Source organism: Cryptomeria japonica, chromosome 9 (assembly GCF_030272615.1).
Source record: "Cryptomeria japonica chromosome 9, Sugi_1.0, whole genome shotgun sequence".
In the NCBI taxonomy this organism is placed as follows: domain Eukaryota; kingdom Viridiplantae; phylum Streptophyta; class Pinopsida; order Cupressales; family Cupressaceae; genus Cryptomeria; species Cryptomeria japonica.
Genome location: NC_081413.1, coordinates 585,838,235 through 585,853,443, shown reverse-complemented (window position 1 = coordinate 585,853,443; position 15,209 = coordinate 585,838,235). Strand labels below are relative to the sequence as shown.

The 15,209-nt window shown below is 33.1% G+C and overlaps 1 protein-coding gene across 1 annotated transcript; it reads left to right on the top strand.

The window, feature by feature from the left end:
- The first annotated feature begins 684 nt into the window (after positions 1-684).
- LOC131053107 (amine oxidase [copper-containing] alpha 3, peroxisomal-like) lies at positions 685-9,640 on the top strand. Its single transcript, XM_057987716.2, has 5 exons — positions 685-1,853; positions 8,113-8,226; positions 8,483-8,935; positions 9,092-9,189; positions 9,436-9,640. The coding sequence occupies exons 1-5, from the start codon at positions 702-704 to the stop codon at positions 9,638-9,640; spliced, it is 2,022 nt and encodes a 673-aa protein (XP_057843699.2). The 5' UTR covers positions 685-701.
- Positions 9,641-15,209: the final 5,569 nt, after the last annotated feature.

The following is a 15,209-nucleotide window of genomic DNA, read 5'->3' as shown; positions in this document are numbered from 1 at the left end:
GTAATGCAACCTTATTGTAAGAAGAAAGGGATCAAGATCCAAACTTGTCATGATTTGTTGTTCATTATATAATAAGAAGTTTGGGAGTTGTGTTTGTCATTTGAAATTTAATGATATTCTGATACAAAAATAATAATTTTAATTTGAGTTGTCCCTGATATGATTGAATACTAGGATTTGGTAGCGTTTTTCAAATAATATGTATGTGTGGAAGGTTAAGAATCAAATTTACCTTGTTGTTTTGATTTGGAATGTTATATTATATCTATATCATCTTAATCAATCATTATCACCTATTTCTAATTTGGTATTTAATATTATTATATTTATATTATCTTGATCAATTGCTATAATCTATTAATTATCTATTATATTATAGTTTGTGGGTGGTCTGTTATTTTATTGATATTGGCTTTGCTAGATGTTTTTTCCTACGCAACATGCTATATTGTAATGCTCCATTCTATTTGTTCATTATTAATAAAGCTTCTCTTGAAAAAATAAACAAAAAACCATTTAATATAATAATTGACAATTGACCTGCCACAAATTCTAAAGTTCAACTAAAGAATTTCTCTTGCAAGCCAATTCTGATCATACGCGGCTCTTCAGCCTAAGTCCTACATATCATTCTCTGCCCAATGACTTAGAATCTAAGATTTCATTGTAGAGATCACATTTCCAGTGAGAGTAGAGCAAAGATGAGATCAAGTATTATGTTACTTAGTCTACTGGTGCTTGCATTCACTACTCACTCTGCTACTGCTAAAAAACATCCTCTGGATCCTCTCACAGCCTCTGAAATCATCAATGTCCGTCAACTAGTCCTCAAATCTAAGCTAGGCCTCCACAAGAACATAAGCTTCCAATACATGGCCCTGCAAGAACCAGAAAAAAAGGCTGTGTATGAATGGAAACATGGGTTATCTCCTCTACCCCCTAGAAAAGCTACTGTAATTGCAAGAATCCCAGGAGAAACCCACCAGATTCTTGTAGATATCACATCAAAAGAAGTTGTGTATGATAATGTTTATCATGGATTCGGGTACCCCATATTCACAATAGAGGAGCAAGTTAAAGCCGTTGGATTGTCCATGGAGTATCCTCCATTCATAGAATCCATAAAAAACAGGGGCCTTGAGATGAAATCAGTTGTCTGCAACAGTGTTTCTGCTGGATGGTTTGGGGAAAAGAAGCAGGGCAAGAGGATTATGAATATACAGTGTTTGTATACTAATGGAACTGTTAACATAGATGCCAGGCCCATTGAGGGTGTTACAGCACTAGTAGATTTAGATCAAATGAAAATCATTGAGTACATGGATAGGATAAAAGTCCCAATGCCAAAAGCCCAAGGAACATATTATAGGGAATCAACTCAGAAGCCTCCATTTGGGCCCAAAACAAATCCAATCTCAATGGAGCAGCCTGAGGGACCGAGTTTCAAAGTCCATGGCCATATGGTGGAGTGGGCTAATTGGAAGTTTCATGTTGGGTTTGATTTGAGAGCAGGGCCTGTTATTTCTACAGCAGATGTTTATGACCCAGAAAAGGGAAGATTCAGGAGTGTCATGTACAGGGGTTTTGTTTCAGAGCTCTTTGTTCCTTACATGGATCCATCCCAGGAATGGTATTTCAAAACTTATTTTGATGCTGGGGAATATGGTCTGGGGTTATTCTCATTTACATTGCAGCCACTGAATGATTGTCCAAGATATGCATATTACATGGATGCAGTCTATGCAGGAGGTGATGGAAAACCCATTGTGAAAGAGAATGTTTTTTGTGTTTTTGAAAGATATGCTGGGGATATTGCATGGACGCATACAGAAATAGGGAATCCAGACTTAGTGGTAAGTTTGCTATTAATTCATAAATTTTTTTCAATTGTTATTAGTAATGTATTACATGCTTTTTTAATAAATGTTTGTAAACAGAGTTAGTTTAATAGTTTTTGGATTTGATTGTAAGATCAGTTTTTTCTTAGTTTTCATCTTGATGATGGATCATACAGTAAGATCGGAAATGTTGATGATAAAACTGATCACACAGTCAAATCTAGAAACCATCAAACTAATTTATCATGAATTGTGAAGATTTCATACATTTAATATAAATATAGTAAGAATAATCTCTCAATACTTCAAATAATATGTTTATTATCTTATTAGTTATCACTATGAAATACTAAAATATTATTTAGAACAAAGAGCTATTAGGAAAGTATCACGGTTTGAGTTAAAAACTAATTTTTTTTTGAAAATATAAGACAGTTATTAGAAATTAAATGCTTGTAAGAAAGTTATATTGTAACATGTTATGAATATATAAAGTTTTTGAGATATATATCATTAATAATTGATTTATGCAATAAAGCTTAATTTTTCCAATTTAAAATTAGGAGTAGTCATTTTAGAATATAAGAATTAAAATTTTATGATATAATATTGATGTATTTATTGGGTCTTTGGATACATCTAAATAGATTGAAAACAATAATTCTAAGATTCATATTAACTTTAAATTGTTTCAATATTTTTTTGACAAATCATCAATTGTATGTATAGACCCATGTAAACCCATCAAACAATGTAAAGAACCATTCTATAACATAATTCCTAAGAGTCTTTGAAAATAGCTTCGCAATAACATGCATCCTCGTAGATCAAAATTCTACACATGGTGCAATAAATGATCTCAATTTGTATGTGTAACATTGAGAATTAGGGTCAGCACCCTTGTTTTGCTACTTTAATTATCAAAACCATTGAGAACTAGGGTGTCATGAAACTCATAGGTTGTGGATGCATAACAATATCTAAAGTCTTTCTAATTGTAATCTAATGAAGAGCATTAATTTTCAAATTTTGAATTTGGAGTGGCAACCCGCCCATTATGGGTTGGGTATGATGAACTTATAAGGCACTGAGATGTGGGGGGGGGGGGGGGGTGAATTAGTGGTAGTAAAAACAATACAAAATTGAATATCAATTTCACCAATTTAAAACTCAATAGACATGTAGAGATAACAAGTATGCAATCGCCACACAAACCATAAACCACATGACACAAGAGTTTATACGTGGAAAACCCAAATGGGAAAAACCACAGTGGGATTTAGTACCCACAAGATCCACTATCTGCAATATAGAGATCTGACCGGTTAAGGTCTACAACACGCGGTTAGAGGTACACCCTGTTAGAAGTGTCTAAGCTCGGTTAAGAACTATACAATAAGGCCTATGAGGACCAGCCCTGTTAAGAGTTACCCAAGTTACTGGAATTTGCAAACACAAGTTAATGTGTCACCTGGTTAGAGGATTTAATGATCCGAACTATTAGGATCTGACTGCACCCTGTTAGGAGTGACCTTGTAAGAGGATTTTCTTGTTGCAACTGTTAGGAAGACAACAAGTACAAAATGATCTCATTATAGCACCTTCTGTGTCTGATAAGATCTGCTTCAGAAAATTACAACATCACAAAGACTTCATCTCTCAACTTCTCTAATCTTCGCACTATCAGAAATACACAATTCGCTCATCACATATCACACTATCAAGCTCACGTATATATATCTTCTCATACCTCATCACACAATTAAAATTATCATAAGGTCAGCTAGAACCTTATTACAATTCCCTAGGTTCAATGCATCTAGACAATCTTGCATTGTACGCTTTAGTTATGTTGACCTCCAACATAACAAATCCAATTCTGTGTTGTTTTACCGATCTGAGTGATTTTCATCACTACCGGTTAGGTCTCCATCAACTAATTTGTTTTGTCAAACAAATCTCATTCACCTGATCGGTTCAGTGTGTGTAGTCACAAACATATCTTCATCTGACAGTCTTCAATGTTGCTACAAAACCACATCACCTCAATCTTCATGATTTACATGTACCGGTTGTCAAAATGTAACACTGTCTGTTATTTATCGGTTGAAGTCCTAATTAGCGGTTCTGATAAAAAATTGTTTTTGCTTTATCGGTTAAGTCCAGTCGGTTGAACTATAAGACTTAGATGACTTAAAGAAGCATAGTTGCCATCAATGACAACATACAAAATAGTCATCATACATAAATCTAATCACTATGCACAACAGACATATACTGGTTGCAACAAGCAAACACACATTACCGGTTTAATACAAATGATCAAATGCCAACAGGGTATGCCATGAAGTTGCATATGGCCTTGTCATCAGGCTCGAGGGGGTTTAAATAATGATGATACTTATTAGCGAAGTATCGATATCAGGAAAGGCAATTTTTTATTAATCATCCGGATGAATGTCATTGGCGGTGATGAAGGCAATAGCTGGTCTCGGGTAAATCACATTGGGCGGATTGATGGCTCACACGAGCGTAATAGATTTCGTGATGGGGAAATCTATTTAAACACGGCTTGCAATAATCATGGTGATTATTGCATGATTTTATTCTTGAATTTTTTGAGCTTGCTTCTCGACTCTGCTTCTTCTCTTGAACGACTCTGTATTCTCGCTACCCTATTTTTCATTATCACTTCTAAGCTAGAGGAAATGATCATGGGGGGTGACGGATTGAGACTTGAACCTGATAAAACAGATGAATTCAAATCCAAGCCGACAATTTGGTTTGTGTGCATGGAAGGAGGCATCGATAAATTCATGGAGAGCATGAAAGGAAATGACAAGAGACTATCGAAGTAGTTTGTGGCTTCCTAGGAGGACATAAGGGTCACTATGGGTGGAATCTCGTTTGAAGTTAACAAAAATGTGATTGCTCAGCCGACGGGCCTGTCCATGGAGGGTAGAAAATGGAAGAAACAAAGCCGCATATCAGACACCACCAGCCTAAACTGGTTTTTCCATGACGGGGAGAATCTTGTGAAGCGGGCTAGCAGTTTCAATCGTGAAGAGCTTTCGCCGCCTTGGGATGAGGTCTGCTACATCATCATGAAGTATTTCACTCTGGAAGGACGGTATGGGGTTTTCTACTACTATCACCTCCCTTTCCTTAACCATCTTAGGAATAAGGATCTTATTTCCATCCCTTTTTTTCTGCTGCATTCTATGCATTCTAATGTGAGAGATATTGTTGAAGCCAAGAAGAAAGGCAAGGACTTTACTATTCTCCACCAAGGCCTTATCCTCCGCCTTTACAATTTCCACCTGGCCCTCTGTCCTCCCTGCACAATTTCGGTCCAAAATGTGCCTGAAAGCCACTCTCCGACCATAGCTGCTGCCAACCCTGACATAAGCCCTCCTCATTTGCTCAAACCTGGCTCCTCTAATAAGAAAAATAAAAATTGTGCTTGCCACTCGGAGGATTTAAAACCCCCGAAGAAAGTGAGAATCCAGGAAATCGACTCCGATGTGGAGATTACTGATGAAGCTAACACTCTCCATCGCTCTATGAGATTGGCATCCAAACCCCAAGAGAAACCCTTAAAGGAATCCTCCTCATCCCATGATACTGGGAATTCCATCCCCTCTGGTAATGCAGCCCCGTTTCATTCCACCTCGGCCCCTCATTCTGCGAGCTCCACCCATGTGTCTGAGAGCCCTAAAAATTCCATGAGCCCAGATGCTGGTCCCAAATCCCAAGCAAACTCTTTGTCCCCTATGCTCAGGTTTGAAAAGATGGTGGTAGTGGAGGAAGTGAGCAGCATCAAGGAGGAAGCAGAGGGCAAACTAACAGATTTGGAGAAGAAAGTGGACGACATGATCGAGAACTTGCAGGAAATTGCTAGTAGAACAGATGCCATTGAGAATAAGCTGCATGATGTCTCCAGGTTTGCGTTGAATGTAATGCACTGCTCTGCGACCACTCTCTGTCTCTTGCAGGAAAGCACCCTCAAAGGAAAAGGAAAGGAGGATGAGGACTACAAAGACCTCTTCAAATTCCTCACCAAAGAATGGGTAAGGAAGCTCCTCCCCAAGAGGAGCCATGGCAAAAAGAAGAAACTTTGTTTGCTATGGATTGGTTTTTTGGTTTTTTGAATGGCCCTAATGGTCTTACGGCTTATAGTTATGGTTACTGATTAATCCTGGACTTAACTATCTTTTGCCCTGCGTGGCATATTTTAACTAAGACTTTTATATACTCTATTAATATGCGTAGTATGTTTAAAGTTTTTGATAGAGGAAAGTTTAGGAGACTGTGAATTTGTTGTTTCTCTCCTAACAATTGTTTATCTGCTATTATCTTGACTATATCTAGGTCAGCCCCCTAGTTTTGGCTTCTTTAAATATCAAAAACAATATCACAAGTCAATTGCATCTTCCTAAAATCTTTGAATTCATCACTATCTTGCCCATCATGTCTTGCATCAGCATGCTTTTCTACTTAATCTATCTCATACATTAGCGCATCTAGAATAACAATGCTGACGAAATAAATTCAAGTTATGTAGTGAAGTTAAAAACCATTTAGGAATGAGAAGACATTGTAAAGGATCATAGTTCTTTCGTGAACTAAGATCAACAGTGTCAACATTTTAGCCACTTTTTCTTTCATATGTGTTTTGTCATGATTTGAGTCTTTTTTTTCTAATTCGTTTTGTCTTTTAGTCATGACTTTTCACTAAATCAACATCTTACTTTGTATCTAGATTCCACTAGCATATATATCTTAAATACATCTATCTAAAAGACACCAAAATATATAATCTCCTTGACATCTTTTTGATAAATATATTTAAGATACCTATATTAAGTATAAATAAATAAATTACAAATATTATCAAAATAATTTACTAATATTAAATATTATAAAAATAATTCATTAATAATAAATTAATTGAAAATAATAATTTTAAAATTTTATATCATAAAAGTGGTTAAGCTGTCCTAGTAAGTCATAAGAATACATCAAGGTATATTAAATCAAATTTTTTCAAGGTTATCATACAAATATAATATGACAAAATAATGATGACATCGAGAATATTTTATTTTATAATTAAGTATAATAGAGAAAGATAATATTTGAACCTACATTTTTAATAAAATAAATAATATAAAAAATATTAAAGTTTACAATTTTATTCTTTTCAACCATTTAAATTTAAATTTTTATTTTAATTGATAAACTCGTCAATTAGTTTATTAAAAATATTTTAAGACATTCTTAATTAATACGACATGTGACATGTGTTGTCCCTTGGGTTAACCGTCAATTTTAAGTGAAAGATGTTCAAATGTATAAGATGTTGAAATATTGTTCACATGATATGGATGATTACCACCGTCCTAAGGCAAAAATCTAGAACAAAGTAATAGTCAACATTCAATAAAAAAATAATAATATTTTTTATTCAACTTGTTAAAAAATGATAAATAATATATTTACTTGATTATATTATAAATTTAGTGCATTTATAACTATATCATATAAGATTTAGTTTTAGTATCTACAAAATTATTTTAATGTTTAAGATTATTAGATCTTATTAGTACTCTGTCATGCTCTATTTTTTTTTTAATTAATACAAAATGATTTAGTCACAATCAAAATTAGTTCTATAATTTTAATTAGGAATATAGTTTTATGTCAAATTTATATTATTACTTTTATTGAAAATGAGACGGTTTTTTATTAATGTGTTTCTTTTTTCATAATTTATTGTTTTGACATGTATATTGACATTGAAAATAACAATTTCAATGTAGGTACTAGCTACTATATGATCTTCGTGTATATCAAATAATTTTATTTCTTGCAATCATGTGTCCACATTTGTTTTAATAAACTTCTAACTCAATTGTATATATTGGCAAGTGGAAGGGGAAGTCTTCTCCCCTGCCCCAAACCCCCCCCCTCGGGGTTCGGGTGGCTCTTCCCCCTCTTGAGTGGGGTCTTTTTTGTCCTATGGTTGGATAGGATTCCTTTCCTATCTGACTGTGTTTGTTTCTCACCACCTTTGGGTTGTTGTTCTTTTTGCCAACATCATCTCTCTTAATGTTGTTTGTTTTCTGTTGATAGTTTTTGACTATGTTAAGGGTCTGCGCCCTAGTTAATGTTGCTTTACTAATAAAAAACAAACTCCTAAGATAATGATATCTAGTTTAGTTTTAACATTTCCATTGTATCATAGGTACTAATATTCTTGGTGAATTTACAGGTTACAGAAGTAAGACCTGAAGTAACGTTAGTGGTAAGAGTGGTTGCCACAGTGGGAAATTATGATTACATTCTTGATTGGGAATTCAAGAAAAATGGAGTCATTCGTGGCAATGTAAGTCAACACCACTAATTCACCCTTCCCTTTAGGAATAGCTTATCTTTCACATGAGTTTATAATTTTTTGAAAAATAGTATATTCTGGTAACATGATTTTATAGTATTTTATGTTGATTTTTGACTAGGATGTTCAAGTGATAATTTAATTCTTCAAATAATTACAAATGCACTAGAAGTGTGTCCTAGCCTCACCTTAAATAATAATGCATATAATTTTTTTATTTGAATTTTAATACAAAAATAAAATATAGGTGGGACTTTCAGGAATACTTGAGTATAAAGCCACAAGTTATACACACCTTGATCAAATCCAAAAGGCAGATGAAGACATACATGGAAATTTATTAGCAGAGAACACAATTGGTGTATTTCATGACCATTTTCTAACGTTCCATTTGGATATGGATGTGGATGGCATTGAAAATTCATTTGTGAAATCCATGATAAAGAGGAAGGACGTTATAGATGACCAATCTCCAAGAAAGAGTTATTGGACAATTGAAAAGATGGTCGCCAAGACAGAAAATGATGCTAAAGTTCAATTTGATTTGAAAAAACCTATGGACCTCCTAATTGTCAATTCCAACAAAAAAAGTAAAGTTGGTCAAGAAATTGCTTATAGATTGGTTCTTGGATCAACTGCAGCAAGTGTTTTGTCATTACATGACCATCCACAAATTCGAGCATCTTTTACCAACAACCAAGTAAGTAAATTACAAGAGATCATTTCACTCAATTTTTTATGATTATTTTTATACAATATTTATATTTATTTAATATATAACTTTTAAATTATAAAATAAAATATATTTATTCATTTTTAAATGGGTGATCCTATTTGATCTAACTACTATGTATAGATGTGGGTTAGTCGATATAATCAGACAGAGCAATGGGCTGGTGGAGTTTACATGGATCAAAGTCATGGAGATGATACATTAGCTATATGGACAAACAAGTGAGTAGAGAATTAATAATGATATTATTTTTATAATTTTTTATTCTTAGTTCACATTAAAGAAATGTTAAGATAAATTAAAAATTTAGGTTTGATTTTTTGTACCACACTATTATTTATTATTAATATAGAAAGAATGAAAGTCAATTAGTATAGAAAGAATGAAAGTCAATGCTTTTATTGTTTTGTTATTTTGAAATTTCTTAACACATATGTTTATTGATTGATGTGGTTTTATTATTATAGGAATCGAGACATTGAGAACAAGGACATAGTGCTATGGTATACAGTGGGTATCCATCACATTCCATACCAAGAGGATTTTCTAGTGATGCCCACATTATCAGAAGGATTTGAGTTAAAACCAACCAATTTCTTTGAAAGAAACCCAATTTTAAAATTAGAACCTATGAATACATCATCATTTCCCAAATGTATAAAGCATGGTTAAGTGTATGTGGTCCTTTACATATACGAATAATGGACCCAAGAAAAAATAAATTGTTCAATAATTTCTTTAATAAATGAATCACTATATATCAGATTATTTGGTTACTTGAGAAAATATACAATCAACAACTATTGTTTCTAAATTCAAATGTTGAGTGTTCAATGGACTATTCTAGATTATAAAAATAATATCTATTAAAGTATAAAATTATAATAATACAAAAAAAAAAGTGCCTACACAAATCTAGTTAATAGTCAAGGACTATATTATTGTACAAGCCTCAAGCTATGATTGAACATGATAATTACGAATGTCAAGTTGATCAATTGCTGCATGGGAAGAAAATAAATATTTGGAATATTTTTTCTACTAACCATGTGTACCTATTAGAATTCCTCCTAGATTGTCTAAGAAATAGAAGTGAAATTTCCCTTCACAACAATCTTAGTAATGAGACATTGTTGGGGAGAATCAGTAGGAGAAAGTGATGCCATATGTAAGAGAAACATTAAAAAAAGATATTTGTGAAGATAAATACATCATAGATTTTAAAATTACTTTGAATAAAAACTTCATTATAGATACCAATACCATCTAGGGTAAATCAAAAGCTTGCCTAATCAAGTCTTAAGGAGTACTTGAGTCAAGAACCTCTCTTGGAGTTCTAGAGATTAGCCATATATCATAGGATTTCACCATTACATACTCATTTAAGAGACAACACACATGTCTCAAATAAAATATGAACCATGTCAAACTTTGGTTCTAATAAACAAGTTTGTCAATACAAGACTCGTTTGATCAAAGATTCAAGTTTTAGACTTCATATGTTTAATTTAGTTACACTAATGGATAGCAATTAAACTAAATATTCCTTGCACAAGTTATAACAAAGTGTTGACATTACATTGGAGTACTACATATATGTAATAGATTGAACAAGAGAAACTAGAAAAGATCTCCTCACACATGTCTAAGAAAATATTAGCACATATTAATTAATTGGATAAGTAATTATTTCCTATCAATCATTTCTATAATAATATTTCTACTAGCTAAAAAGAAGAAAGAAGCAAGAAGGTGGTGATGCAGGTGGATTGGCAGAGGTGTTGGAGGATGTTAGCAGATGGTGAAGGCAGGAAGAATGGTAGAGGATAGGCTAAGGATAGGAGGTACTAGAGGATCGTGGCAGGTGGTGATACGTGAGGATTGGAAAAGGATAGGAGGTGGTGGTAGGTGAACTAATGCCAACAGAGAATGGAGGTGGTAGAAGACAACGAAGGATGTAAGTGGAGAAACAATCCAAGGAGGTTTTAATACCTAAAGAAAAATGATTGTAACCATAGGGAGGGGTCCCCCAAATGTGACCCCCATTGGTTCAAAGCTCTAGTTAAAAGCGATTACCGACCAATTTTTTTTTCTAATAGCTCATTAACTAAACCATAATTGATTACAACTTAGCTAAGAAACTAATAATTTATAATAAACAATACATACTATATCATAACATGATAAAATGAAACTTTACTCGAAATGTAGCACAAAAATTCAAATAATATGATTAGGATTTTAAAATATATATAAATTATATAAACAACATATACAATAACTAGAAATAAATAAATTGTAATAACTTTGAGAGTGTGTTTCATAAAAAGACCTTTGACCCTCATGGTCAAGGGACTACAAATTCTAGCCTAATCTCACCCACTTTTCTTGGTGTATTCTCTTCTAAGGTTTGGGTATTAGATCTCATCTCTGGCACATAAGCACTCAAGACCCATGTTGCCCATTCTATGGGAAACTAAAGTCATTTAAACATCTCTTCAACATCTATCATTGTTCCCAACACCTTTAGAATTGGATTCACAATTTTTTCCCCTTTCAACCAGAGACTCTCTTGACATATGGCTCCTTTGGGGGTTTTACCTTGCATCCCTTTCAAGTATACTCAAATTTGGCATGTTTTCAAGGTGAATATTTTGTTTTCCTCATTGAAAAAAAGGAATTCTATATTTTTTTCTAACTACTCTATTGATACATTTTTTTCACTTTTTGTTAAAGATGTCATTTGTTCTAATATAACATCATGAATTCAAGTCCAATCTAGCAAAGTGGCCCTAGAAATGGCTCACCTTAAGGAGATACTTGATCATTATGGCAATGCCATGTGTATTGCTACTTGTGTGCCTCTAGACATTTCTTCCTCCCACAATTGTTTTCTGCCTCATAAATAGCATGAAGGCCCTTTTTTTTAATTTCTCAACGATCTTGGTCTCCTAGGCTCCTCATCATCATTTTGGTGATGGAAGCGACTTGTCTAGACTTGGCTTTGCCTCACCTCCACTTGGGGGCACCACTTTTGGGTGTCCTTGAAGAGGATTGGGGCCTTTGACTGGTGGTGCTGATTGGTTGATGCTTAATTTTTCTAAGTGGTTCCTTTGGGTGTCCTTGGTGATTTCTTTGGCATGGAATGGAGATATAAACAAGGAAATTGAAGATGATAAAATGTATGAGGGGTGGTCCATTCCTGATGTCACCTTGGACCCCCCTGATGTATTGGGTAAACCAGATGATTAAGACCCTTCACCTCCCCCTACTAGTGTTTCTCTAGTAGATTGGCACCCCACTATTGAAGAAGAAAGTGAAGAGATCATAAAGGAGAAAATGAATATCTAGTAGATAAAGGATGGTAATGACTCTTGAGACCCAATTTGGTAAGGGTAATTGAATGGAGGTTGAAAATTATTTTGGAGCATTGAACATAGAAGAGTTGTTAGATTAGGTGAGTGAGATAGAATAATACTTTGACTTGGAGGATGTCCATGACCCACAGAGGGCAAAGTTGTTACAAAAAATCTCAAGGGGCATGCTTCTCTTTGGATGAGAGTTATAGAGAGAATAGGTTTCAAATAGAGAGATGGGGATAACTTGGTGGAATTAAATGGTGACTAGGTTGAAAGCAAAACTTATTCTTGGAGATGATAGAGTGGATTTGTTGAAGAAGATTTATAACCTCAAATATAAGGACCTTAGGGTGGACTACAATACGAGTTCTATAAGTTGATTATCAAGTTTAGAATACATGAAATAAATAGGGAGAAGGTAGCCAATTATGTAAATAGATTTAATATGCAAGATGAAATGAGTATGATAAGGGTTACTAAAGTTGAAGAAGTCTACTAATACATTTTAAATACTGAGGAAAAATATATCCAAATGACAAAAAAATAGTATATAAATAGGAAGAGAAGTATGCAAACGAATTGAGGTTTAATATCCAAGAATGACCAAAGTTGAAGAGGCCAACCAATTTTGCTTAAAAGCCAAGGAAAAGATATGAAAATGACAACAAACTAGTTCTAGAGGTAGAGGGAGAGTATCAATAGGAAGAGGGCCAATGGGTAACCACAAAGGGAAGCAAGTCAATAAAGAATAAAGAAGTACTAAATTAGATAATGAGCCTAGCTAGGAAACAAGAGGAAAGGAAAACTAAATGAGAGGATGAGGTAGCAACAATAAAGGATTGTTTGGATAATATTTTTTCAATGTGGAGAAGGTGGTCATAGAACCTTTGTGTGTCAATGTCCTAGCATGTGTTGGGACAAATACATTCATGCCAAAGAGATATGGATATTGGGTGACAACTTGGTACATGTGAAAATTGACTTGAGTTGGACAACTTCTAAGTGGTCCATAGCCTTTACACATACTAGAAGGGAAAGGTAATAATTCTTAATGGGATGACACTTTGAAAGTGACAACAGTGTGAGAGTGGGACTTAAGAGAGCTACTACAACTAAGCAAGATATTGAATGAATTCCTCTATTGTAAAATAAGAAGTAGTGTTGAGAATGAGCCAAAAGGCTTGTTAATCTGTGAATACTTGAATATTTGTAAGGCTTAGGCCAACACTTCACTTGTGTGAAGGTATGTATGAATCTTGTGATACCTTGTACTCTTGTTGTAACTGAGAATTTGGATATGAAATAAAGATTTCTTGTGTTATTGTTGAGAGTTGGGATTTTCTACTTGTCCCGGTAGTCCATTAAGGTCCTTGGAACTAGGACTGCACTAGATGTTGACTTACATTGTTATGAATGACTCCATTCTTCTTGAATTCTCAATAAAAAAATATAATCATATTTTCCCACAATGACAACCATTTATTTAGATCCTACTTCTATTGCCTATAATTCAATGAAGAATATTATTACTTATAATATAATGGAAACATTAAAAGTAAACTAGAAACAGTTGAGTGGGAAGTTTGTTAAATAAATGGGGACATTTTATACAATCGAGTTAGATGTTTATGAAAATAAATGAAGACACATGGTTCTAAGAAATGAAATGATTTAATGTACATCATATAGTAGCTAGTAACTACATTTAAATTGTATATTTTATTATCAATATAAATGTCAAGATAACAAATTATGACTAAGTTTTAAAAGAAACATATTAATATAAAAAAATCTTTTTTTAAATAAAAATAATGTAGATTTGACAAAAAAATGTAGAATTGGTATTGATTTTGACAAATTATTTTTGCGAAAATTAACTAATAATTAAAACATTTCCAAATACTAATAACATTTGATAATCTAAAAAGTTAAAATAGTTTATTAAATGTTAAAACTAAAACAATGTAATATTAGATTTAAATGTGCACAAGCTATATTTTTAAAATGATTTTTTTCTTAATTATAATTATTCATAAACACTATTTGATTAACTCAAAAATTTAGAACAAGCAATGGTCAGGTTTATTTATAGAGTAGGTAATTTAATAGTTAACTAATCAATATTATTTTTTATTTTTATTAGTAAAAAGTATATAACATAGGACGGTGTAATATTCCACATCATATTATATAAATGACATTTGACCTTAGACTATTAGAAGCTTAAGAAAAATTATTATTTTTATAATATAGTCGGTCTTATCTCACACTTTATCAATAAAAATAGCTGCATAATTAAAGGTAGTTGTAATTCACGTGTTAGTTTAGTTTAAAGTGTATTAAAACATTCTAATATACTAATTGACAAGTTTGTGAAAAGAAACTAAAAATTTTAAAATATTTTAAATTTATTAAAAGTATATATCTAAATATTATTAGTTTTCAAAGTAAAAATTTGTAGTTCAAATCACTTTTTTTTCATTAATTTTTAATATAAAATAAAATATTATATGTCATATCTTTTTAATGATAATTTATGAATAATAATGTTTGTTTGGTATTAAAAAGTAGCAAAATAAGTCTTCGGACGTGTAGTGTCGTGGTTAAAACACTTTGTCGGTGAAGCAGCCACCAAGGCTCGAATTCATGTTGAGCCACTATGCTCGTAGGCCTTGTGTCTTCGCTCGGTTGTTGCGCTCGTGGGTTTGAACAAGTGAAGTGTGGGGATGAGGTCCCCTGTTTGTGGCCTCACCGGTTCATAGCTTCGGGTCAAAATCATTTCACGTGGAGTTGGAGAGCGTGTTGTGTCAGCATTGTCGATCATGTTAAAAAGTTTACTGGGCATTATTTAAAAAAAAAAAAAGTAGCAAAATTAAAGATTG

Coding starts and splice junctions, on each gene's coding strand:
- LOC131053107 (XM_057987716.2), top strand. CDS start 702: ATGAGATCAAGTATTATGTTACTTAGTCTACTGGTGCTTGCATTCACT. Junction 1,854..8,112: donor TAGGGAATCCAGACTTAGTG/GTAAGTTTGCTA, acceptor GTGAATTTACAG/GTTACAGAAGTAAGACCTGA. Junction 8,227..8,482: donor ATGGAGTCATTCGTGGCAAT/GTAAGTCAACAC, acceptor AATAAAATATAG/GTGGGACTTTCAGGAATACT.